This window comes from Mustela nivalis, assembly GCF_964662115.1.
Source record: "Mustela nivalis genome assembly, chromosome: 3".
Taxonomy (NCBI): Eukaryota; Metazoa; Chordata; class Mammalia; order Carnivora; family Mustelidae; genus Mustela; species Mustela nivalis.
Genome location: NC_139022.1, coordinates 77,587,116 through 77,614,680, shown reverse-complemented (window position 1 = coordinate 77,614,680; position 27,565 = coordinate 77,587,116). Strand labels below are relative to the sequence as shown.

At 36.1% G+C, this 27,565-nt stretch overlaps 1 protein-coding gene across 4 annotated transcripts in view; it reads right to left on the bottom strand.

The window, feature by feature from the left end:
* The window catches only part of AP3B1 (adaptor related protein complex 3 subunit beta 1), a 344,581-nt gene that overhangs the window by 229,080 nt on the left and 87,936 nt on the right, over positions 1-27,565 (bottom strand). For 2 of the 4 annotated variants that reach the window (XM_082724772.1, XM_082724770.1), the window contains 2 exons: positions 21,427-21,502; positions 5,587-5,661 (listed from right to left, as the gene is read on the bottom strand). In XM_082724772.1, the coding sequence (XP_082580898.1) occupies positions 5,587-5,661; positions 21,427-21,483 (132 nt within the window). In that variant the 5' untranslated portion in view covers positions 21,484-21,502. Of the gene's footprint in view, positions 1-5,586; positions 5,662-21,426; positions 21,503-25,841; positions 25,966-27,565 lie in introns of all 4 variants that reach the window. The other 2 variants (XM_082724771.1, XM_082724773.1) reach the window with 2 other exon arrangements.

Below are 27,565 nucleotides of genomic sequence, written 5' to 3'. Positions count from 1 at the left end.
ACAAGATCAATATAGAAAAATGAATTCTGTATGCTAGCAATAACCAATTGGGAAATGAAATTTAAAAGGCTATGTATGTTGTTTAAAATAGTATTCGAGGGGCATCTGGGTGGCTCAGTCTTTTAGGTGTCTGCCTTCAGCTCAGGTCATGCTCCAGGGTCCTGGGATACTTGTGCTCATGCTCTCTCTATCTCAAATAAAATCTTTAAAAAAAAAAAAAAAAAGGCATTTAAAACTACTAAAAGCTAAATTTAAAGTACGTGCAAAACTTGTATACCAAAAACTACAAGATACTGCAAAAGGTAATTATAGAAGACCACATTCAAGGATTGGAAGACAATACAGTAAAGATGGCAATTCTTCCCAACTGACCTATAAATTCAATGCAAACAAGATCAATTCTAACAGGCTTTTGAAGAAACTGACACGCTAATTTTAACACTTACATAAAAAGACAAAGGACCCAAATTAGCCAAAATAAGGTTAAAAAACAAAACAAGACTGGAGTGTTTATACTACCTGACTTCAAGACTATAGTAAACGGGGCAGTGTGGTATGGCAAACAGATCAATGGAACAGAACAGAGTCCAGAAATACACTTGCATCCATAAGATCAAAAATTTTTCACAAGACATGGAAAGATAATTCAAGGCAGAAAAGATATAGTTTTCTTTTTAAAAAAAGGAAATAAGATGGGATCAGAAAGGAGACAAACCTTAAGAGACTCTTAATCTCATGAAACAAACTGAGGTTGCGGCGGGCGGGGTTTGTTAGGGATAGGGTGGCTGGGTTATGGATATTGGGAAGGGTATATGCTATGGTGAGTGCTGTGAAATGTGTAAGCCTGATGATCTATACCCCAGGGGCAAATAATACATTAGATGTTAATTTAAAAAACGATACTAGTACAACTAAATATCTGGGAGGAAAATGTATCTCGAAATCTCAAATCTTACTTCATATCACACGCAAACTCTAATTTAAAAACTCTTTGCACAGTGAAAAGTTAATAGAGGAGGCCAGAGACTGCTATCCTTAGAAAGTCTGCTTACAAAGTTGGGCCTAATGGCATCTAGGAACTTGAATCTCAGGGGTATTCCCACATTCCCTAACTAAGAAGCATGGTTTACGTACCAACAATATGGTTTATGCTCTAACATTTGCTTTCTTTTAGGGAGACAGGAATTTTGGTACTTGCCAGGCAGTTAACGACTACATGAACAGCCCCCAGTGAAAGACTTGGGCACTGAGTCACTAATGAGCCTTCCTAGTGAACAACACTTGACACTTTTTGTCACAACTGATGCTGGAGGAATTGTCACTGGGAAAATCAGTTGGAAAGGATCTTAGAAGCTTGCATCTAATTTCCTCTGGACTTCTCCCCACGCAACTGTTTCAAGGCCTGATTTTGCTATGTCTTTGACTATACTAAATCATAGCTATGACTATATCTTGAGTCTTATGAATCCTCCCAGTGAATCATAGAACCTGTGGATCATATACCAGTAACATAGATCACAGACCTAAATAGAACAGCTAAAACCATTAAACTTTAAGAACAATACAGGAAAAATCTTTGACATTAGGTTAGGCAAAGATTTCTCAAACAGATCACACAAAAAAGAAGTATAACTGAAGAGAAAACAGATAAAATGGACGTTATCAAAATCAAATGTTTGTTTTTTAAAAGGTATTAAGAAAAGAAAAAGGCAAGCCACACACCAAGAGAAAATAAATAATAATAAATAACCATCTTCTGACAGAAGACTGGTACCAGAATTTTTACACTTTAATAAAAAAAAATTAAAAACAGGCTGAAGAGTTAAACAGTTTAGAGGAAAGATGACTAATCAATGAATCATGAAAAGATGCTCAACATCACTAAATGTAAGAAAATGTAAATAAAGGCACAATGAAATACCATTAAATACCTACCAAAGTGGCTAATGTTAAAAAGAGTCTAAGAAGATCAAGTCTTGGAAGGGATGTGAACCAACTAGAACTCCCATACAATTGCTGGTGGGGATGTAAATGGTTCATTTCATTTTCCCCTGGAAAACTTATACACTATTTTCTAAAAATTAAATATACATTTTCCAGACAATGCAACTGATCTATCCCCAGATAATTAGAAAAGAAAAAATTTTTGAAAAATTAAAATATATCACCACATAGAGCATATTATTCAAGTGTATTTCAAGAGGTAAATTTAAAATTGTGAAATATCAGATTACAGCAAAGAAGGAACAAAATGTGAACACATGAAATAGCATAGACAAATTTCAGATTCCTAGGTAAAAGAAGTCAAATGAACAGATACCAAACTGTATAGTTTAATTTATAAGAAATTCTAAAAATTACAATTCTCTAATGACAGAAAGCAAATCAGTAGTTCCATGGAGACTTAAAGTGGATCACAGCCCCATATATAAAAGCTACATCTACAAAACTCTTAGGAAAAAGACAAGTATAAATCTTCGGTCCTTGAAGTTAAGCATCTGGATTAACTCAAAACGGATCATAGCACTATATATAAGCTGAATCTATAAAACTCTTGGGAAAAAGACAAGTATAAATCTTCATGGCTTTGGAGTAAGCATCCATTTCTTAAATATGACACGTAAAGCATTAACAAAAAAAAAAAAACAGATGAACTGGAATTCATCAAAATTGAAAATGTCTACACTTCGAAGGATTCCATCAAGAAAATGAAAAGACAAACCATAGAATGAAAGAAAATATTTGCAAATTATGTATCAGATAAGAGTCTACTATTTCGAATATATAAAGAACTCCAACAATAAACAACAGAAAGACAATCCAATTACAAGATGGTAAAAGGACTGGAATAGACATTTTTCCAAAGACTGTAGAACTGGCCAATAGATGCTCAATAGTTTTTTTCTTAGACAAATGCAAACTGAAAACTGCAAAAGCAGCCATGAGATTCCACTCCATACCATCTAGGAGAGCTATACTCTAAAAGAAAGTATTTTTTTCCAATCAAGAAAAGTAAGCATGTGGAGCATGTGGAGAGAATTATAACACATACATTGTTGATAGAAATGTAAAATGATACAGCTGCTGTGGAAGAGTTTGGCAGGTCCTCAAGAAAACATTCAGTAACCATAAAACCTAGCAATATCACTGCAAGGGATACATAAGAGAGAAATGAACACACTGGTTCACACACAATCTTGTACAAAGTATTTATAGTAGTGTTATTCATGAGAGCTGAAGAGTGGAAACAACCCAAGTGTCACTGATGGATGAATATACAAAACTCAGTACATCCATACGATGGATTATTATTCAGCAATAAAGAGGAATGAGGTACTGATGCACACTACATAATGAATGGACTTGGAAAACATTCTAAGTGAAAGAAGCCAGACAAAAATGTCACATATTATATGACTTCACTTATATGAAATGCCCAAAATAGGCAAATCCATAGACAGAAAGGAGATTTAATGGTTGCATAGGGCTGGGGACATAAGGAGTGACCACTAATGAGAGCAGGATTATTTTTTGAAGTGACAAAAATATAGAAGGAAGTAGATGGTGGTGATGGTTGCACAATTCTGTAAATACACTATAAATCACTCAAAGCACACTTTAAAAGTTATAGCATGTTAACTGTATTTCAACAATCTTAAAAAGATGACTGACTACAGCAAAAATAACAATCATAGGGGCGCCTGAGTGGCTCAGTGGGTTAAAGCCTCTGCCTTCGGCTCAGGTCATGATCCCAGGGTCCTGGGATCAAGCCCCACATCGGGCTCTCGGGAGCCTGCTTCCTCCTCTCTCTTCCTGCCTCTCTGCCTACTTGTGATCTCTGTCAAATAAATAAAATAAAAAATCTTTAAAAAAAAATAACAATCATATATTTTTAGGAAGTTTTAACATATTTAAAAGTAAAATGCTAGCTTTGCGCAGTGGCAGTATCGTAGCCAATGAGGTTTATCCGAGGCGCGATTATTGCTAATTAAAAGTAAAATGCATGATAACCTGGGAAAAGATGGGAAGGGGAAAAGGAAGTTCACTGTCATAAGGTTTCAAAGTATATGTGAAGTCTTATAATGTTACTTGAAAGTAGATAGTGATAACCTAAAGATGTATATTATAAATCCTAGTGGTAGGCTGCAGTAGGAGAAAGACGGACACTGTATACCCTAGGGCAAGCACCTACTAAATAAGTAAAACAGAGATACAGCTTTAATAGTAATATCAATATTTGATTATGGAAAAACTCCCTTATATTCTTAATTTCTACTTCTTATACTCCACCTATTTCCACCTAAAGCATCTGCCCTGATGTCACTAAGTCCTTGAAGATATTCTCCAGTGGAGATTGCCCCTTCCGTCAAACTTTCCAGACTCAAAAACAGAGCCAAGCACATTCCCCACAGTTGATATTCACAGTTGTAAGCAATGGGCAAAGAGGAAGAATGTGTGCTGGCATTTTCATTCTCATGCGCATATCACTACTTTCTACTGAGTAAACATATCCTCCAGATCATCACTACCACATCAGTTGACAGTGAGATGAATGACAGACATGGTCATTCAATCCTCTTCCTTACTACCTTGTATTCTTTTAAAAACAAGCCATTTGCTCAGATCAATCTCTTATCCCTGTCATGGAACTCTTCATCCTACTCATCCTACTCAACAGTTTCTACTCAATGGGCACTTATTTTTCTTTTGTACTCTATCAAAAGTTATTAGTCCATCTGACCCAACGTTACCTTGGCCTCAAAGTTCTTTGAATTCCTGTTTCAAACACCACTTACAAACCCACACAGAGACAAGTAACTGAAGGCTCACAACGCATCCTGCCTCTGCCCTCCTCCTGCTGTACAGAGTCAGGGTATACCAGAGCTAAAATGTTTCAAAAAGAACACTACATTTGGGATGATAATGATAATGGAAAATAATAACTTAGGTTTCAAACACTGCCCTTCTCTGCCTGAATTTAGGTCCATTTCATGCAGTATGTGTGATCTTGAATTTAAGTGCCTAGGGCAGAATTTCAAGTAAACTGGTTTCTAAGATTACACAATAAATTGCTATCATTCACCAAGGTGAATTAATCTCAATTTACTTTTCAGATTCTCCATCCAAAAAATCCAAATACTGCTTATTTATTTATTTATTTATTTATTTAAGATTATGGACATTTAAATTATAACCAAAAAAATCTAGTGATACATAAGGATCTTATGCTGCATTTCTAAGTAACTGAAAAGTATGATTGTTTTACAACAAAAGGAATCATGAAAACTATGAAACAAAATAGCACTCAAGGGGCACCTGGGTGGCTCAGCCTGTTAACATGACTGGTTGAACATGACTCTTGGTTTTAATGGGGTGATTATCTCGAGATTGTGGGGTCAGGCTACACACTCACACAGAGTCTGCTTAAAATTCTTTCCCCTCCTCCCTCTCTCTCTCTCTCTCTCTCCCTCCCCCTCTGCACTTACCAACCCCACACCCACTGGCTCAGCAAACATGTGCACACACTCACTCTCTCTCTCTCTCTCTCTCAAATAAATGAATAGAATATTAAAAAAAAAAAAGTACCTCAATATTTTTACTGGCCACATTCTTCACAACAGCAGGAAATAGTTCAGATGCATTTTTCCCTTTTGCAATCATCTGAAGAATAAAAATAGAGTATTAGAGCTGAAACCTTTTTTAGATTAGTCATGTGAAAATAAAACATAAATTCTACATACATTAAATATTTAGAAAATGGAATCAGCAAATAAGCTATGGAATTAATAAGTTGAAGTCTTTTTGAGTTATCTTACTACTCATCTAAATGCCTGCATCAAGAACCAATGACTTCTGTAACAATATAAATATACAAATACATAGACACTTTAAAGAAGAAATACATAGTAGTTTAAGACATATAATAAAATATTTACAGTAGTTTTCTCTGGCTAATGAGGGCATAAATACTTTTTAAATATTTATGCTATTCTTTATTTCCCAGGTTCTTATATTAAAATTATACTACATTTGCAATGGAAGCGGGGGTGAGGGCGGAATAAATGTTATTTTAAACAAGCTATTTCTCCCCTGGCTTTCTTTTCACGGGTCCCCCTACTTCTCCAACCACTACTTTCAAAGTTCCCTTCACCAAGTCCTCTTCTCTGCCCACTAAAATTCTGGGCATCACCATCTTTTCAGGCTATACTAATCTACAATCTCTAAAACTACTAACATTTCATTCACCTTCTGGACTTAACTTTCACACACTATGGGGATCAATTTCCCAAACTCTAGCCCTAACTCTGAGCCCTAGCTCCACTTCTATAACTGGACATCATTAGATACCTCTTTCATCTCAAACTTGCTGTCTAAAACCAAACTTATTTTTCATTGATAAAATGACATTCATGCTTTAACTTCCTATTTCCACCAATTTTCCCAGATACCAGAAACCAAAGAATTATCTTGGGCTCTTTCAAATCTACAAAATAATTAGGTTTCATTGTGATTTTTTTATACAATCACATTAATCCTTTCTCACTCTTACTATCCTAAAATACTTCACTATCATCTCAGAAAGGACTTTTTCTAACAGTCTCCTGCTCCTGTCCAAATTTACATCACTGACAGTTTCACAAGCTTAAAACACTACTATAAAAGTCAGCCACTTGGAAAGATTTCAAAAGCCCCTGACTGCCTAAGAATCTAAACTGTTGGGCACCTGGGTGGCTCAGTCAGTTAAGCCTCTGCCTTCAGCCCAGGTCATGATTTCAGAGTCCCAGCATCAAGTCCTGCACTGAGCTCTCTGCACTGCTTCTCATTCTCCCTCTACACCTCTCCCTGCTCATGCCCTCTTTCTCTCAAATAAATAAAACTCTTAAAAAAAAAAAATCCAAACCATGTAACTTAATATTAAATGCCCTCAAAGTTTGTAATATCCCTTTTAAGCACATAAATCATTATTGTTCTACACAAATGCTTTTGACAAATAAAAATGTACCACTACCAGAACACTCTCTGGCTTCTCTATGCCTTTACTCGTGTCACAACCCCAACTCAATTCTTTTTACTCCTCACATTCCTCCCAAATTCTAATCACACTCCCTTCCTGAGTCATCTCCTAATACCTGGCCTACCATGTCAACTAATTCTAATTTCCTCTAGAATTTTCTTAATTCACATTTTCCATTTGGAAGTTTCTATGTGCTACGTTTTATTTCTATTAATTTATTGGTATGTCTACCTATATCCCCATTTCCTATACTCTCATTCCCAGAATATCTTTATATCTATTAATAGTCAAGACTTTGATAGCTACAAAATAAAGTTTAAACTATAGGATAATTTCCTGGAAAAAGATTCTTTCTTTGTTATACACTATATCTAGGAAACTACCAAAAATTATGGAAACTATTAGTTTTATAAATTTATGACACATTTTAAAATATACTATCTGAGATTTTGAGCATTATAATCCTAGCTAGCAATTTCCCAATAAGACCTTTCTACAGGATAGCTTAAAAATACCTTAATACAAGCTAGTCTTTCTATATTCTATTTCCTTACCCGTCATATTATGGTTTGAGTATTTTGGGTTCTCTAAAAGATTTTATTTGTTTGAGAGAGAGAGAAAGAGAACGCAAGTGGGGGGAAGCGCAAACAGAGAGGAAGAGGAGAAGCAGATTCCCCCCAGAGCAGGGAGCCCGAAGGAGGGGGATGACAACCTGAGGCAAAGGCAGACATTTAACTAAATGAGCCACCCAGGTACTCTCACTTAAGTATTTTGTAAATCTGCTGAGTAGTATAGAAAGTTCACAAAATACTGCAGCTAAAACATCTTTGAATGATTTTTACACCTCCCTCAATTCCCTCATCTATAAAATAAGGAGAGAGGGACCAAATGTTCTCTGGGGCCCATTGTTTCAATTATTCAATGACTACCTGAAGTCAGAGATCCTATCCTAAGGATTCCCCAAATGCTCTACAGAACACTCACTATTCAAAAAAATGTTAACAGATGACAGAAGAAAAAAATCCTATAGTCAAATTCATTTAACAATATTTGCTGGGAGAGCACTACATGCCAGGGACTACTGCCTTGATGATACAACTGTGAACAGTACACAATCCTTGCCCATTAGAGCTTACTTTCTAATGGGGGTGAGGGACAATAAATAAATTTAATATGTGAGATGGTAAAAGAGAGTACTGGGGGGGGGGGAACTGTATGAGAAATGGAAAGTGCTAGGGTAGAGATGGGAGCTGCCCTCTTATTTTGTTTAGTATTTTGCTAGTATATATTTCCTATCCTTATATTTTTAATCTGCATCTTTGTATTAAAAGTGGGTTTCTGAAAGAAGGGGCAAGATGGTGGAGGATTAGGGGAACCTATTTCAATCAGTCCCCTGAATTCCCTGGATAACTACCAGAGCACTCTGAATATTCATGAAATCAGACTGAGATGTAAGCTTACACATTTCTGGATCTCTATGGGGGCAGAGTATCATTAGCCGAAAGGTACAAAGGACGAAGTTGGGATCACACAGAAGGATATCGGAGGATAAACAGATGGGGGAGGTAGCCACCAGAAGCAAGCCATTGCTTACCCAATACAAAAGTGCCCTGTACTTGGGGACCAGTGATAGCTTGGGGGCCGGTGGCTGCAAGATGGGAAAGGACTGATAACAGCACTCAAACAGAAAAAAGGGTTTTAAGGGACAACTGCTGGGACCTGGCAGCAAGAGGCATGCAGCGCCTAAGCTCAAGGTCCCAGGACCATCGGCAGGACCTGGAGCAGAATCGGGTCAGTGGTCCCAGAACGGCAGCTGCGAGGACCGGGCTCACCCAGACCAGTATCACTTGCAGTTTTGGTGTTATGGAGTTACAGAAATAAGCAAGGGGCCTTGGCTGACCACTGAGATGGTCGCTGGCGGTGCGCATCACCTTTGGGAGGCTATAGTATTCGACGGAGTTTGCAGAGGGGGAGTCTGTGTGTTCTGGACCATTCAGAGAAGAGCAGGCTGTGTCTTCTCTCTGAGACAGAGGCTCTGACCCTCTGAAAAGGCCCAAAAAGCCACCAGGGAACAAGAGCCTGAAAAACCAGTTTCCACAGAACCCAGCCCCTTTACAGGAGGAAGGGCAACTATACCCAAGCAGGATTGAATGAAAAACAATGCAGCAGGCCCTCCCGGCAAAGACAAGCTGAAAAGGGGAAACAAGCACAAAACATCCATTGGGTCCCCATAAAACTATAAAATCCCATCACCAGGCAAACAGTGTATTAAGCTCCTGGCATTGCCTCACACCCTGTATATTTCTTAGATACTTTTCTCTCCCTCTCTTTTTTTAAATTCTTTCACATGATTCTTGTTTATTTTTTTACCTACTTACCATTTCAAATAGGTATTTAATACAACATATTCCATAGTAACTTTTTAACTTCTTAACTTGAACTTTTTCATACATACACTTTCTCTTTTTCCTTTTTTAAAAATATATAGATATAAGCTTTAATGTAGTCCCTTTTTTCCCTCTTCAATACTACCTTTATATATAGAGCAGTTTTAATTTCACTGTATCTCTGGAAAGCTGAGTTCTCTAACAAAGATAACAAGATAGTCCCAGGAAGAACTGAAATACCTTTCCTCCCCAACATCGAAGAATTACAACCACCTTCCCATCACCACCCTCTTTTTATTTTGGGGTTTTTGTGGGGGTTTTTCTTCTTCTTTTATCGGTCTTTTTGTTTGCTTGCTTTTGTTTTCGTACTTTATAAATCTTACTCTTGGGGCTCATTTTGGCTGGGTTTTTGTTTTTGTTTTTGGCAGTGACTTCCAATTGCTCTGAAACTTCCCAGGGTGCACCCTGCCTAGGTAGTGGTTGATATTTTCAGCTACACATCCCCTCAACCACAACTCAACAGAATGACAAGGAGGAAACATTCCCAACAAAGAAAAAACCCAGAGACAATGGCCTCTCCAGCAGATCTAATGGATATAGATTGACACAAGATGTCAAAAATAGACTTCAGGGTAGTAGCTATGAAGACAATAGTCAGGCTACAGGAAAATATTAATGGCAACATAGATTCATTAAGGGCAGAAGTGGGAGCACATCGGGCAGAGCTTAAAAATACTATCATTTTTGTATTGCATCGTAAGATCCAATCTAATCTAGATACTCTAACAGTTATGGGAAATGAGGCAGAAGAACGAATTAGTGACCCTGAAGACAAACTGAGAGAAAAGAAGGAGCAGGAGGAGACCTGGAACAAATAGCTTAAAATCCATGAAAACAGAATTAGAGAAATAAATGACACCATGAAACATTCCAATGTCAGAACTATCAGTATCCCTGAGGGGGTGGAGAGAGAGAGGACCAGAAGATATATTTGAGCAAATTGTAGCTGAGAACTTCCCTAATCTGGGGAAGAAACAAGTAATCGTGTCCTAGAGGCAGAAAGGACACCCCTCAACATCGATGAGGACAGATCAACCCCTAGGCATGTAATAGTAAAACTCACAAATTTTAGAACCAAGGAAAGCATTTTAAGGGCAGTCGGGGGAAGAGATTCCTTATGAACAGAGGAAGGAACATCAGAATAATGTCAGATCTGTCCACAGAGACTTGAAAAGGGCTGGCAAGACATATTCAGGGTACTAAATGAGAAGAATATGCAGCCAAGAATTCTTTATCTGGTAAGGCTGTCATTCAGAATTGATAAGAAGTAAGAAGCTTCCAGGACAGAGACTGAAAGAATATGTGACCACTAAGCTAGCCTTACAAGAAATATTAAGGGGAGGGCTCTACAGAAGGAGAAAGATCCCAACAGATATACCGAACAGAGACATACAGAGACCATCCATAGAAATAAGGACTTCACATGCAACATGATGACAATAAAATCTTATCTGTCAACAATCACTCTCAATGTGAATGGCCTAAATGCTCCCATAAAATGGCAGAGGGTTGTAGACTGGATAAGACAGGAGCCATCTGAATGCTGTCTACAAGAGACTCATTTTGAACCTAAAGATACATCCAGACTAAAGTGAAGGGATGGAGAACTATCTTTCATGCCAACAGACCTCAAAAGAAAGCTGGTGTAGCAACTCTTATATCAGACAAATTAGATATTAGAAAAGACTGTGGTTAGAGATACAGAAGGGCACTGTATCATTCTTAAAGGGTCTATGCAACAAGAAGATCTAACAATTGTAAATATCTATGAACCCTACACAGGAGCAGCCAACTATATAAGCCAACTGTTAACCAAAGAAAGAGACCTATTGATAATACATTAATTGCAGGAAACCTTAACACTCCACTCTTAGCAACAAACAGATCAACTAAGCAGAAAATCAACAAAGAAAAAAGAGCTTTGAATGATACACTGGACCAGATGGACCTCATAGATATATACAGAACTTTCCACTCTAAAATAACAGAACACTCAATCTTTTCAAGTGTGCAGGGAACATTCTCCAGAATAGACCACATATTGAGTCACAAATCAGGTCTCAACTGATACCAAAAGACTGAGATTATTCTTTGCATATTCTCAGACCACAATGCTATGAAACTGGAACTCAATCACAAGAAAAAGTTTGGAAAGAATTCAAACACTTGGAAGCTAAAGACCATCCTGCTTAAGAAGGTTGGGGTCAACCATGAAATCAAAGAACTTAATCAATTCATGGAAACCAATGAAAACGAAGACACATTGATCCAAAAACCTATGGGATATGGCAAAAGCGGTCCTAAGGGGGAAAAACATAGCCATCCAAGCCTCACTCAAAAAAAAAAAGAAAAGAAAAACAGAGAAATCCCAAATATACAAACTATCTTTAAACCTTAAAGATCTGGAGAATCAACAAATTATACCTAACCCACACAAAAGAAGGGAAATAATTAAGACTAGAGCAGAGATCAATTAATGAGAAACCAGAAATACAGTAGAACACATTAATGAAACTAGAAGCTGGTTCTTTGAAAGAATTAATAAGATCGATACAGATTGATAAGACTGATAGTTTTAGCTCTTCCATTTAGGTCTTTAATTCATTTTGCGTTTACTATAATACATATAAATATATATATATATATATATATATATATATATATATATGTATATATGTATATATAGACATATATGTGTGAGGCATATATGAGGCATATATGAGGCAAAATGAGGCAGAGGTCTAAATTCATTTTCTTGCAAGTGTATATCCAGATTTCTAAATTGTTAAGGACTATCCTTTCACCACTGAATGGTCTCTCACCCTTGATAAACATCATTTGATCATATTATGTAAGGGTTTATTTCTGCATGCTCTATCAGGTCTGTCTTTGTCATATTACCACACTGTTTTGATTACTGTAGCTTTTTTTTAAAGATTTTATTTATTTAACAGAGAGAGATCACAAGTAGGCAAAGAGACAGGCAGAGAGAGAGAGGAGGAAGCAGGCTCCCTGCTGAGCAGAGAGCCTGATGCGGGGCTCGATCCCAGGACCCTGGGATCATGACCTGAGCCGAAGGCAGAGGCTTTAACCCACTGAGCCACCCAGGTGCCCCTGATTATTGTAGCTTTGAATTAAGTTTTCAAATCAGGAAGTGTGAAACTTATAAATTTTTCAAGAATGTTTTGGCTAGGAACACCTGGGTGGCTCAGTTGGTAAAGCAGCTGCCTTCAGCTCGGGTCATGATCCTAGTGTACTGGGATCGAGTCCCATATCGGGCTCTTTGCTCAGCAGGGAGCCTGCTTCTCCCTCTGCCTCTCTGCCTGCCTGTGCTCGCTCTCTTCCCCTCTCTCTCTCTGATAAATAAATAAAAATTAAAAAAAAAAAAAAAAAAGAATGTTTTGGCTATTCAGGATCAGTATGAATTTTAGGATAGATTCTTCTGGTTTTGCAAATAAAATCACTGGGCATTTGAAGGGAATTACACTGAATACATATTCACTTTAACACTAACATCTTAAAAATACCAAGACTTCCAATCCATGAACTGAGGATATTTTTCCATTTATTTATATTTTCTCTAATTTCTTTCAGCAATGTTTAATAATTTTCAAGGAATGAGTCTTTTGCCCCCTTGGTAAGTTCATTCCCAAGTATTTTATTCTTTTTGAAGCTACTGTAAATGGGACTATTTCCTTAATTTCCTTCTCGGACTGTTCATTGTTAGTGTATAGATGCAACTAATTCTTATGTGTTGACTTTTTTATGCTGCAACTTGGCTAAATTCATTTATTTTTAAAGTTTATGGTAAAATATTTATTTTTCTAAATAGGAAATCATGTTGTCTGTGAACAAAGAAATTTTAGTTCACTTTTTAGTTCCTTGGCTATTTGGATGACTTTTATTTCTTCTTTTTGCCTAACTGCTCTGCTAAAACTTCCAATATTATATTCAAAAGAAAAGACAAAAGCAAACATCCTTGTCTTTATTGAAGAAAAAAAGCTTTCAGTCTTGATGAAAACTATGATGGCAGCTGTTGTTTTTCATATATGGCCTGTAGCATTATGTTGGGTCAGTTCCCTTCTAGTCCTTGTCTGTTGAGTGTTTTATCATGAAAGATTATTAAATTTTGTCAAATTCTGTTTCTCTATCAATTGAGATGATCATGTGGTTTTTTACCCCTTCATTCTGTTAATGCGGTGCATTACAACAGACTTTCATATGCTGTTCATGTTCTTCTATAAATAATAATAATCTAGATCCAAAAGCCACATGAATTCTTTAAAGTCAAGAAGAAAAACAGGAGAAATTGCGCTTTTCTAAATGTTATGGTTTATTTTTAAAAGTTCAACTGTTTTAATGTATAAATACTGGCTAATTTAAAAGGAAAGAAGGAAGGAACAGAAGGGGGAAGGGAAGGGAAAGAAAGGAAAAGAGGAAGGCAAGGGGAGGGAGAAGCAAAAAAGATAGATCTTTCCCAAAGGCAACTCTTAAAAATCAGCATTCAAGAATAAATGAAGAAATAGAAAAAGAACTAATCCCTGATTTACATCCCAGAAAGTAACAATGGAGTAAAAATTGAAAGAAAACTCACTAAGGTGTATTACTACTAAAAACTCAGCCCTGCTTATAGAACTGGTGCTGATGACTAACAACATGGCAGAAGAATCTTGACCCTTTACACAATTTCCAACCCCAAAACAACAAAAAGATGCCAGCATCAACCACAAGATGAATCCTTGCAGTATACACACAACTGAAACATTTTTGTTAAAGGAATGAAGAGTGGAATTAGCAATGCTCAGAAAGGTTTAGACTAGTATGTTTATTATACATTAACTGGAGACAGTAAAGATTATACATTAGTTTCTTCTTCTTATATGGATTTTCTCATTTTTCCAACAATAATAATGTAGCATTTATCTTTGGCTTAAGATCTTATTTTTTTTTTTTAAGATTTTATTTATTTATCATAGAGAGAGCACAAGCAGGTCGAGTGGCAGGCTCCCTGCTGGACAAGGAGCCCGATGTGGGACTCAATCCCAAAACCCTGGGATCATGACCTGAGCCAAAAGCAGCAGCTTAACCGACTAAGCCACCCAGGCGCCCCATGGCTTAAAATCTTTTAAAAAAATATTTAGAGGGCACCTGGGTGGCTCAGTGGGTTGAGCTGCTGCCTTCAGCTCGGGTCATGATCTCAGGGTCCTGGGATCAAGTCCCGCATCAGGCTCTCTGCTCAGCAGGGAGCCTGCTTCCCCCAACTCTCTCTCTGCCTGTCTCTCTGCCTACTTGTGACCCCTCTCTCTGTCAAATAAATAAATCTTTAAAAAAAAAAATATTTACAAAAACACCTAAAACTCTGAAACTACTTTTAATTTTTTTAGGATCAGTAATATCCAACCAAATACTCTGGAACATGTATGACTATGAAATAAGATAAAACAATAACTACAGTAATTTTAAGACTCTCATCAAAGAAAGGTTCAGATTTGCTCATTATCCTATAACTACAAAGCCAAGTAAACTAATCTGAGGAAGACCTTCAAGTTCTAATGCTTGCTAAAAGAAAATACATCAAAGATTCAATACACTGGGGATTTCAACACAAATATTCCATTCCTCCAAGGACTCCAGATTGTCAACTCATCAGTATTTTAGCTACAAAATCTTATTACTAATTCACTGTCTGAAACAACACATTTCGAATTCTCCTTGGTCCACTACATTTCACCAAGCAAGGATAAAACATGGACATGTGCTATAAACATTAGACACATATTTTTCAGAAATATTAAGAAAAATAATGTATGAGTGCTTCAACTTGAGTCCTGCTGTGTAATAAGTGACCACAAGATTTTGAGGTAGGCAGCTTTTCTTCCCTAAGAATGTTGTGGCACAGATGAGACTTTACTTAATACATGAAACACTGGAAACATTGCTTCATGATTCTAAGTCTCAGATATCACCAAAGAAAGATAATAAAATCAACTGTATCATTATGGTTTCTCAATGTTAGATGTTGCTGAAAAGATTCTCTAGTGAATCACAGGACTACCAACTATGAAAGATACAGATATGCATTGCCAGCACTTTGACATATTTTAGAAAATAATGTGGTTAAATACCCAACATTTAAAATTTTGGCAGATTAAATTCAGATATCTTTATATGTTTTTAACTATGATGAAAAGACCTGAAAACTACTCTGCAATTGTAAAAAGTGACAAAACCCCATTTTCAGGGCTCATGATACACAAATTATAAAGAGAAATTTAAATTTAAAATTTACATTAAGAAAATACAAGTCTGGAGTGCCTGGGTGGCTCAGTGGGTTAAGCCTCTGCCTTCGGCTCAGATCATGATCCCAGGGTCCTGGGATCATGCCCTACATTGGGCTCTTTGCTCAGCAGGGAGCCTGCTTCCCCCTCTCTCTTTGCCTAAATCTGCCTACTAGTGATTTCTCTCTCTGTCGAAGAAAGAAGGGAAGGAAATAAGGTAACTTTGAAGCCAATATCAAATTCTGACTGACTGACCTCCAGGAAACTATTTCTAGCCACGTGTGTGATATACACACACGAACAGAAAAATTTCTAAATGATTTTAAAAGCTTTCACATAGGAATATGGTATTAACTAGAAATCAAATTAAAAGCTGGACAAAAGTAAAAGTGAATGAATAATTGCTCTAACAGCTCACTGAAAATATTTTAAGTAAAATAACTGTTAGTTACTTAATAAAAGGGCAAATAGCAGGGGCGCCTGGGTGGCTTTGTAGGTTAAAGCCTCTGCCTTCGGCTCAGGTCGTGATCCCAGGGTCCTGGGATCGAGCCCCGCATCAGGCTCTCTGCTCGCAGGAGAACGTGCTTCCTCCTCTCTCATTCTCTGCCTGCCTCTCTGCCTACTTGTGATCTCTGTCAAATAAATAAAATCTTAAAAAAAAAAAAAGGCAAATAGCAAACAATAACTGCTTACTGAAAATTGAAATGTATCACTCAATAAATAGTATGCAAAAACACAAAGTATTTTGAGAAAGCAGTAACAAAACAGTAGAACTTAAAATTAAACACTAAAAACTATAATACACCTATGAGAGAAATTAAAGATGACCAAAACAAGTAAAGAAATAGAACCATGATCATGAGTCATAAAGCAAAATACTATTAAAATGTTAATTCTCCCCAAAATTGATCTATAGAGTTAGTGCAGTTCCAATATAGAGCGCCGTAGGTTTTTTCTCCATATAGAAAATGAGTTTAAAATATCTGAAAATAGAATGTAAATCTCTCATAACTCCCTGACAATGTAATTATCAAACGAGAAAGTTCAAGCACAGAATACTGAAAAACTGTTAGAGATAAGAAGAGAGTTCACTGAGAAACCTAATGCACAACACAGAAAAGTCATTTGTTTTCCTATATACTATTAATAATTAATGTTAAAAATATAATGGAGACCATTCAAAATGACTACCAAGACTTAAAAATACACAGAAATGAATCTAATAAGGAATGCACAAGATCTCTATGATAAAAGCTACAAAATATAAATATAATATTAAAGACAGGGAAAGAGAGATGAAAGCTAGAAGGGGAAGGGAATATATTAATTCCATATTATCCTAATCAAAGTTTAAAAACAAATTTTAACAGAACTTGGAAATTTGGTTCTAAACTTTATCTAGAGGATGAAACTTTCACTTTTTATGTCTCAATATTATTTGAAAATTTATATATATATTTAATCTTGTATAATATATTACACTTGTATAATGAAGAATAACTTCTTTCACACTTATTGAGATATAACTGACATATAACATTGTATACACTGAAAATAAGGTATTACTGTCAAGCCTCTCAGAACAACCATCACCTAGAAGACAAGGGATAACAAGTGATGGCTAGGATGTAGAGAAAAGGGGATCCTTTCTACTATTGGTAGCAATGTAAATTGGTACGGCCACTAAGGAAAACAGTATGGAGGCTGCTCAAAAAATTAAAAATTGAACTATCATATGATTCAGCAACCCCATTTCAGAGTATATATCCAAAGGAAATAAAATCACTATCTCAGAAATATCTATATTCCCATGTTCACTGCAGCACTGCTCACAGTAACCAAGATATGGAAACAACCCAAGAATCTGTCAACAGATGAATGGATAAAGGTGATACAGATACATAGATGTAATGGAGTACTATTCAGCAATGAGAAAGAAGGAATCCTGCCATTTGTGACAAAATGGATAGATCTTGAGGGTATTATACAAAGTGAAAGAATAATTTTCAATTACTGATCATTCTATAGTTAAAAAAAACAAACTTGAGGGCGCCTGGGTGGCTCAGTGGGTTAAGCCTCTGCCTTCGGCTCAGGTCATGAGCTCAGGGTCCTGGGATCGAGTCCTGCATTGGGCTCTCTGCTCGGCGGAGAGCCTGCTTCCCTCTCTTTCTCTCTCTCTCTCTCTGCCTGCCTCTCTATTTACTTGTGATCTCTCTCTGTCAAATAAACAAATAAAATCTTAAAAAAAAAAAATTTTGAGGGTGCCTGGGTGGCTCAGTGGGTTAGGCCGCTGCCTTCGGCTCAGGTTGTGATCTCAGGGTCCTGGGATGGAGTCCCGCACCGGGCTCTCTCCTCAGCAGGGAGCCTGCTTCCTCCTCTCTCTCCCTCTCTCTGCCTGTCTCTTTGCCTACTTGTGCTCTCTCTCTGTCAAATAAATAAATAAAATCTTCAAAAAAAAAAATTTTGAAATTTACCTTTATGCAAACTTCTTAACAAGACAGTCTTTAAGTACTAGGCATATAGGGCTATATTTATATTTCTTTTTTTACATTTCTTTATGATACATTATTTATACCTAAATTACATTTTTTATAATCCAGATTATGAGAATATCAATGTTGATTTAACACTTTAAAAGAGTAATTTCAAAAATTACCAAATGCCACATTTCCAGATTTAGGAATTTCCACAGTATCCTCAGATTTAGTGAAATGATTTTTCCTACATGGAATGTAAAAGCCAAAATTTAATGAAATTAAGAGCAGTGCTTGCTTTATATGGTAGTAAGGGATTGTAACCTATAGGAGACCAAGCTGAAACCATCCAAAGTAATCCTGATAATCAATTATAACTCTTGCAATCAATCTTTGACTTTTAAAATTTTTATAAAAATATTAAAACTCTTTCAGTTATAATGTATAGGAAGCTGAAAAACAGTTAAACTAACATTTATAGTACAATTTAGAACATTAGAAACACTGGAAATTAACATAGCAAGAGTAGTCCGAAATGGGTTTGTCTATTCTCACCATGTAAAATACAGAGCAAGCATCTTTTCTATGTTTTAGTGAATTACCAAACTCCTGTTCAAATTTGTATCACCTTCCAACATTTAATCCTTGGCACTTCCAATATTATAAATTATCTTCCAGAGTTCCTCTAATGTGAAGTTTTTTTGGCACCATTTCTTTCTCTGGCATATCTTCATCCTTTCATCACAACCATTTCCCTTACGTATGTTGAAAAGCTCACCTTTACTACATTCTTCCAGCTACATAAATTAGTGTCTCTCAAAAAATTGCTGTTTCACCATTCCCACTCTTGGCTCTTTCTCTATAACTCCATTTACATACTACCTAATTTTCATTTCCAATGTTACCACTTTTTTCGTTTTTTAAGATTTTATTTATTTATCAGAGAGAGAGAACAAGCAGGGGAAGCAGGTGGCAGAGGGAGAAGCAGGGCTTGATTCCAGGACTCTGGGATCATGACCTGAACTAATGGTAGAATGGAGGTAGATGCTGCCTGAACCACCCAGGCATCCCAAGTATTAACACTTTTATTTCTTTGCTGCATTTTCATCTTTGCTGACCAAATCTCTCATTATCCATTTTTATAAAATGTCAAGTGAGTTTCTCACTGGGAAGCAAGGAAGGAACACAACTACATGTTTTGCTGTCTGTAAATAAACCAAGTAATGTACACAGTGACAAATCAATAAAAGATTTTGAAAGAAGTGACATAACTGATCACTGATCATGATACATATTTGTTATCTATACAGTGAGTTGTGAACTTAAGAGTTACTGGTGAAGTTTGCACATTATGCAATTACTCTGTTAATAAGCCCTATAACTGAAATTTGAACCATGTTGTTGTGGGATTGGTATTATTTAACTCAACTATGTTAACTGAAATCTGTGTGTTATCAAACCCATATAAAGCAAAAACTACTTGTCCAGAAATGCAATTATTTATACGGCTTAGTGTTACAACTGAAAAATTTACAAAGAATCTTGAACATGTCCCCTACATTACCAAATGACATAAACCTGAATTCAAGAATCAAATAACCAGCAGGAATTCTACAGATGCAGTTAGTCCTTAACTTTTATAAATCTGATTTTCATAACAAGTCATTTTTTAACACAACATATTGAAACTGATAATTACCTTTCATAAAGGTGATTTGAATTTAATATGTAACAAAAGAAAGGAGGGGTGCCTGGGTGGCTCAGTGGGTTAAGCTGCTGCCTTCGGGTCCTGGGATCGAGCCCCATGTCGGGCTCTCTGCTCAGCAGGGAGCCTGTTTCCCTTCCTCTCTCTCTCTGCCTGCCTCTCTGCCTACTTGTGATCTCTGTCTGTCAAATAAATAAATAAAACCTTTAAAAAAAAAAAAAGAAAAGAGATTTCAAAGTCTCATTTGGTAGCATTTCCTTCTGGAAAACAGTATTGTTTCAGTTGTGTTGTCACATTATACTATTTCAGTTGTGCTGTCACCTTATTATACGAGTTTATTTGTGCAATTATACAAGTATATTACATTTTGACATTATATAAAAATATGTGGGAAATAAAATCAACAATGGTAGTGATAAAAAAAAACACAGAAGCAATAAGAAACAAAGGTTTTATAAATTTAATTCCACTGAGAAAAAATCAAAACTCTTTAGCATTAGACAGTCACTGAATTAAACAGTGTTTTCACTTTGAATGCAAAAAAAAAGCATACATACAATACAAACTGCAAAAACATTTTATTAAAAATTGTATATACAACTAAAAACTGCATTATATTTTTAGCTTACTGACAACTGAACTCCTCTAATAACTTATTAGTAAATTGTTTAAATTTTACATTACAATTGAAAACTGGTTAATGGTCTTACACTTACTAATATTCATTAGAACTTCTATGATACAGGGCATCTGGGTGATTCAGTCAGTTAAACATCTGCCTTTAGGTTGGGCCCTGATCTCAGGGTTCTGGGATCAAGCCCTGCATCGGGCTCCCTGTTCTGTGGGGAGTCTGCTTCTCCCACTCCCTCTTCTCCCACCCCTGCTTGTGCTCTTTCTCTCAAATAAATAAATAAAATTTTAAAAAAAAGAACTTCTATGTTCTTTTTTTGTTATTGTTATTGTTATTGGTAGTAAGGGAACTTGAAACACAGAAGACTGCTCACAATTTTAGGCCATTAAATGACACAAGAAAATCCTTTCACTAATCTAGACTCCTTCCAAGTAGGAAGTCAAAATGTTGTAAATAATGTTATTTTGTCCTTAAAATGATTAGCTCTTTCTATCTCTTTCTATCTCTATTAGTGAAAATCCTTTCACTAATCTAGACTCCTTCCAAGTAGGAAGTCAAAATATTGTAAATAATGTTATTTTGTCTTTAAAATGATTAGCTCTTTCTATCTCAGAGGAGAAAAATTTTGATATTAGAGATGGGGAACTGAGAACACAGAAAAGATGGAATTAAAAGTCAAGCTCTGGAAAAAAACAAAAAGCAAAACTCAAGTATTGGAATTGTGACACTCCAAAGTTCTTCCAAAACATTGTAGACAGGAAATACTAAGTTAATATAAAGGGATCTTTGAATTGGTACTAAATATATTATTAACATATATTTAATATAATCACTACGTGTCCCTTTTCCAAAATTGAAATTATCTATTTTACCTACCCCAACAATCCGTTTCATAGCATCCAACTTAGCAGAGTCTTTGTTGCTTTCCAACATTTGCTTTAGATCTTCATTCCTATATAAAAGATAAGAAAAAACCTCCATATTTCAATTTTTACATTATATAGTTATTAAAATACAGTTCTTAAAAATTAGAAATAATGGGCGCCTGGGTGGCTTAGAGGGTTAAGCCTCTGCCTCTGGCTCAGGTCATGATCTCAGGGTTTTGGGATCGAGGCCCACATCAGGCTCTCTGCTCAGCAGGGAGCCTGCTTCCCTCTCTCTGCCTGGCTCTCTGCCTACTTGTGACCTCTGTCTGTCATATAAATAAAAATAAATAAATAAATAAATAACCCTGTCTTTTTAAAAAAAAATTAGAAATAATGAATATTATAAAACGTCATTCTTAAATATAATTAAATATATATTTTCATCTACTTTACAAATATTGAAGTGCTCCATTGTAATGAAGCTCATCAATCATACAAAAATATAAAACTGTACCTCAGTTCTGGGTAAAATATCTATATGAACATAGGCATAAAGATTCTCCCATCTAAAAATCTCCTCTGCATTAATCATCAAAAAGAAAAAAGAAAAATTCTTGAATTACCACTAAAATATTTTCATAAGCCAAAAAGTAAGAATTTTATTTTCTCAAGAAAGAACACTCATCAAGAAAGGCTCACTCAAACCATCCCTTTTTAATCCCTACCTCTCCTCCGTCAAAAAAAAAAAAAAAGAGGGGTGCCTGGGTGGCTCAGTGGGTTAAAGTCTCTGCCTTCGGCTCGGGTCATGTCCTGGGCTCTCTGCTCCGCAGGGAGCCTGCTTCCTCCTCTCTCTCTCTGACTGCCTCTCTGCCTACTTGTGATCTCTGTCTGTCGGGTAAACGAATAAAATCTTTAAAAATTTAAAAAAAAAAAAAAAAGAACTTGAACATGAGGGCAAACACCCAGGGATACTCCCTAATCAAAGAATTATGTAAAGCCAATTTTAACACTTGAATGAGAAGACAAGGTGATGAACCAGAGTAGTTAGTTAGTAGTAAGAATGAAAATGTAGGATAGATGCAAGAACTACCTACAAGTTGAAATCAGTGCGATGCAGTGACGGTGAAGAATGAGATTGGGGCACTCAGTAAGGATATTCTGTGTTTCCAATTTGGACTGACCATGCTACCATGTAAGATAAAATAGACACTTCCTATTTCCCAAAACTAATTGCTATATAAACATCCTTAAAAGTGCAGAACAAAAACTATCACTACCTTACACAGAAAAACTGAAAAAAAGAAAAAGAAAAACGTAAGAACACTTTTTTTAAGATTTTATTTGAGAGAGACAGACAGACCACAAGCTGGGGGAATGGAAGGCAGAGGGAGAGGGAGAGGCAGGCTCCCCACTGAACAAAGAGCCAAACACTAGGCAGAGGCACAGGCAGACACTTAACCTGACTGAGCCATCCAGGCACCCCCTAATCCACAACAAATTATTTTGCTCACAACTGATCTGCTCCTATCCTAAATGAAACTTCTCCCAGCATATTCTCCCAACATATTCCCCCTAGCTAAAGAAAATCTATAATTTGCAATCTCTAATCATTTTTCCTTCAACACGAAAGGACAGATTTTTAAAAGTTATATAGTTAGGCAAAGAGTTCTCACACTTGACACCAAAAGTACAGTCCATAAAAGGGAACACCAATAAACTGGATCTCATCAAAATTTAAAACTCTTTCTCCCCATTAAGAGGAAGAAAAAGAATAGAGACTGGCAAAACTATCTGCAACCATATTGCACATATTGCACATAATCGATAAAGGACTAATATCCAGACTATATTTCAAATTTCAAAATTCAACAGTTAACAAAAAAAATTTCAATTAGAAAAGGGACAAAGACATTGCTATGGATTGAACTATGTTTCCTTAACCCCAAAGGTGACTTTACTAGGGCCTTTAAAGAGATCAGTAAGGTTAAATAAGGTCATAGGGGTAGACCTCTAATCCAGTAAAAATGGTGTTGTCCTAAGAAGAGAGAGAGACATCACTGGTGCACACCCACAAAGAAAAGGCCATGTGAGAACAGAGAAAGGAGACAATCAAATGTAAGCCAAGCAGAGGCCTCAAGAGTAATCAAACCAGGAATTCCAGTATCCTGGGAGAACTGTGAGAAACTGTGAGAAGTAAATCTCTGTTGTTTAAACTACAAAGTCTATATTTTGTTAAGACAGCCATAACAAACCAATAGATTTTGGTACCCAGAAATATAATGCTGCTATAACAAACCTAAAAATGTGCAAGTGGCTTTGGAATTAAGTAATGAATAGAGGCTGGAACAGTTTGGAGGTGCATATTTAAGACAAAAAAAACAAAAAACAAAAAAGCCTAAATTGCCTTAAAGAGAGTGTTAGTAGAAATATGGATGTTAAAGGTGATTGTGATGAGATCTCAGATGGAAATGAGGAGCATGTTATTAGAAACTGGAAGAAAGGCAATCCTTGTTATAAAGTGGAAGGAACTTGTCTCCTAATTTTCTTCTAGTGTTGTATGGAAAGTGGAAGTTAAAAGTGATGAACTTGGATATTTAGCAGACAAGATTTCTAAGCAAAGTAGTAAAGGCACAGCCTGGTTTCTCCTTGTTTCTTATGATAAAAGTGAGAAAGATAAACTGAAGGAAATGTTAAGCAAAAAAAGAACTAGAACTTGAAGATTTGGAAAATTTTCAGCCTATCTATATTGCAAAATATAAGAACTCATCATTGGACCTTTTTCAAAAGTGTGGCTAGAAAATTATTTCACCAAGATTACATGGGTACCAACTCATGAATATAAGCAGGTGTCAGAGCAGAAGCCAGAGAGAGAGATGGGATTATACGACAGAGACACTGGAGTAAAAGGGAGAAAAGAAACAAAATGAGGGAAGTCTGTCGGACTTCAGGATTCTACATGACAGGACAGCATGAGGATGCAGAGAGATATCAGCCAATGGTACACCAAGGAGACAGGCCTGAGAAGAAACCAAACCTGCCTTCAGTATGATGGTAGACATTTAGCCTCTAGAACAGTGAGAAATAAATTTCTGTTAATCAAGCCACCCGTTTCGTGGCATTCTCTGATGGCAGCCTTGGCAAACTAATAAGTATAATAATTGTGAAATAACAAAATAATAAATTATAGAATAAAAAATAAATACAAATTATAGAAGCAGAGAAAGGTCAGTGGCTTCTGCACATTAAGATCAAAAAAGGGAAAGGCGGGGCGCCTGGGTGGCTCAGTGGGTTAAAGCCTCTGCCTTCGGCTCAGGTCATGATCCCAGGGTCCTGGGATCGAGCCCCACGTCAGGCTCTCTGCTCGGCAGGGAGCCTGCTGCTTCCTCCTCTCTCTCTCTGCCTGCCTCTCTGCCTACTTGTGATCTCTGTCTGTCAAATAAATAAATAAAAAATCTTTAAAAAAAAAAAAAAAAAAAAAGGGAAAGGCGGTTATAAAAGGGAGATGGAACAGTTATGCATCTTTACTGATGTGATGATGATACATGACACAAAACAGAATTGAGGACACACACACAAGTAAGTACAAGTAAAGTCTTAAGTTCAATCTAAAAAACCAATTATATAACAATTAATGGTTCATTTATAAGAAGACAAAGAAGCCAACCAAAAATGAATGGTTAAAAAAAAAAAAAAATGGTCAAGTGGTGCCTGGCTGGCTCAGTGGAACATGTGGTTCTTGATCTCAGTTATAAGTTCAAGCCCCACCTTGGCTGAAGGGATTACTAAAAAATAAAACCTTAAAAAAAAAAATGGTTAAAATATGTCAAGACATTTCACAAAAGATCAGGAATACCAGTAAGCATATTAAAACCCGCTTAAGATTATTAACTATCAGGAAAATCCATATTAAATGAGATATCATTAACACCCAATGGAGGAACTGAAATTAAGAGACTGACAATAACAAATGTTGCCAAGGCTCTAGAGAAATGAGAATTCGCACATATTGTTGGTGGGACTGTAAGAACAACAAAAACACACACATACACACACACTCTCTTTGGAAAACTGGGTGATTCTTACAAATTTAAACATAAGCCTATCATGTGACCCAGTCGATTCCATTTCTCAGAGAAATAAAAACATATTTCCACATAACAACTTACATGAACATTCATAGCAGCTTTATTAGTAATAGTAAAAAACTGGAAGAAAAATAAATATCCATTGGTAAAATGTGACTTAGCCAAACACTGGAATACTATCCAGCTATGAAAACTTATTACTGATAGATGCAACACAGTGGATGAATTCTTAAAATCATTATTCTGAGTGAAAGAAGTCAGACACAAAACAGCATGATTTAATTCCTTTAAACTTACAGAAAAGGCAAACTAATCGAGACTGAAAGCAGATAAGTCATACCCCAGGGCCATGGAGTAGAGGAAGAAATGGAGAGCCAAGGAACGTAAGAAAACTTTATTTCATAAGATGGTGGAAATGTTCTGTATCTTCTTCACTGTGGTGGTGACTTCACTGGTACAGATACCTGTCAAAACATCTAATTACCACCTTTGGGTGGATAATTTATTATATGCAAATCATACCTCTGTAAAGCTAATAGTAAAAACATTCATAATGTTTTTCAGGTGTGAATAAGATGTCGTGTTCTCCTAAACAAGACCAAAAGACATAAATCTACTTCTGAGAAAAACATTATGAGGGATCAGATAAGCCACCACTTTACACTCAGAAATCAATTAAGCTTCATCCATGCTTACTCAAGAATTTAAATCACTACATACTGTATTTTAGTATATCAAAGCAAAATCTTCTCAAAGAAACTAAAAGGAAACTAAGACTGTATTATTACAAATTGTAATTAACTACTTACAATAGTTATTCGTTTATAATTAGCAATCTTTCAACTTTTCACAAGGCAGAAAAAGGAAAAAAAAGTTATGCCACATGACTACTTCATGAAACAGTTCAATCACCAAAAAGTATGAGAAACCTGGGTGGCTCAGTTGGTTAAGCTGAACTGCCTTCAGCTCAGTTCATGATCCCAGGGTCCTGAGATCGAGTCCCACATCAGCCTCCTTGCTCAGTGGGGAGTCTACTTTTCCCTCTGCCCGCCTCTTAACTTCTTTGTGCTCTCTCTCCTTACCTCTCTGACAAATAAATTAAAATCTTAAAATTAAAAAAAAAAAAGTATGAGAAACCCTTGCTTACGTCTATGAGTAAACCAGAAATTCTTCTTTAACTATACATAGAAATCTTGGACACAAAACTACTAACTAGTGTTTGTACACTTTATGAATTTAAGCCTCATGTACACAGTAAGCACTTACCAAGAATGAATGATCAATCAGATGTTATTACAGGCTAAGTTATATATCTTCCAAAATTCCTATGAAGTCCTAACCCCCAAAATGTGGCTATTTGGAGACAGAGCCTTTAAAGTGGTAATTAAGCCAAAATGAGATCAGGATGGATGGACCTTAATCCAACATGACTTGATGTCTTTGTAGGAGATTAAGACACAGACAAAGACAGACAAAGGGATGACCAGGTGAGGACACAGCAAGATGGTGGCCATCTGCAAGCCAGGGAAAGGGGTCTCAGAAGAAATCAGAACTGCCTATTTTGATCTTAGACTTACAGCCTCCAGAAATTGAGAGGAAATAAGTTTCTTTAAGCCATAGGTTCTGTGTCTTTCTATTATGGCAGCCATAGCAAACTAATATGGAAGGTAAATGTTACAAATGGTCATTACATAAAAACATAAATAAACAAATAAATACTAAGTACATTTTTTTCCAAAGATTAGAGGCAATGAAATTTATTATGCAAAAAAAAAAAATTACTCTTCTTTTCGAAGCAGCTCATAAAATTAAATACAATGGTGACAACTAATGGGACACAAAAATAGTTAAATAATTAAAACAGTGACTTTTCTCTAAACTTACAGTTAGAAAATACACAAGTAGTAGAGAAAGCAACACATAAAAACTGTATCTGAGGATATACAACTACCAAATAATAAAATACCATAAATGTTCACTGGATTACATTTAGAATCCCTTCTTAAAACTTGTCACTCTTCTATACTGCAAAGGTAACTGAAAGGAATATTAAAAATAATATGC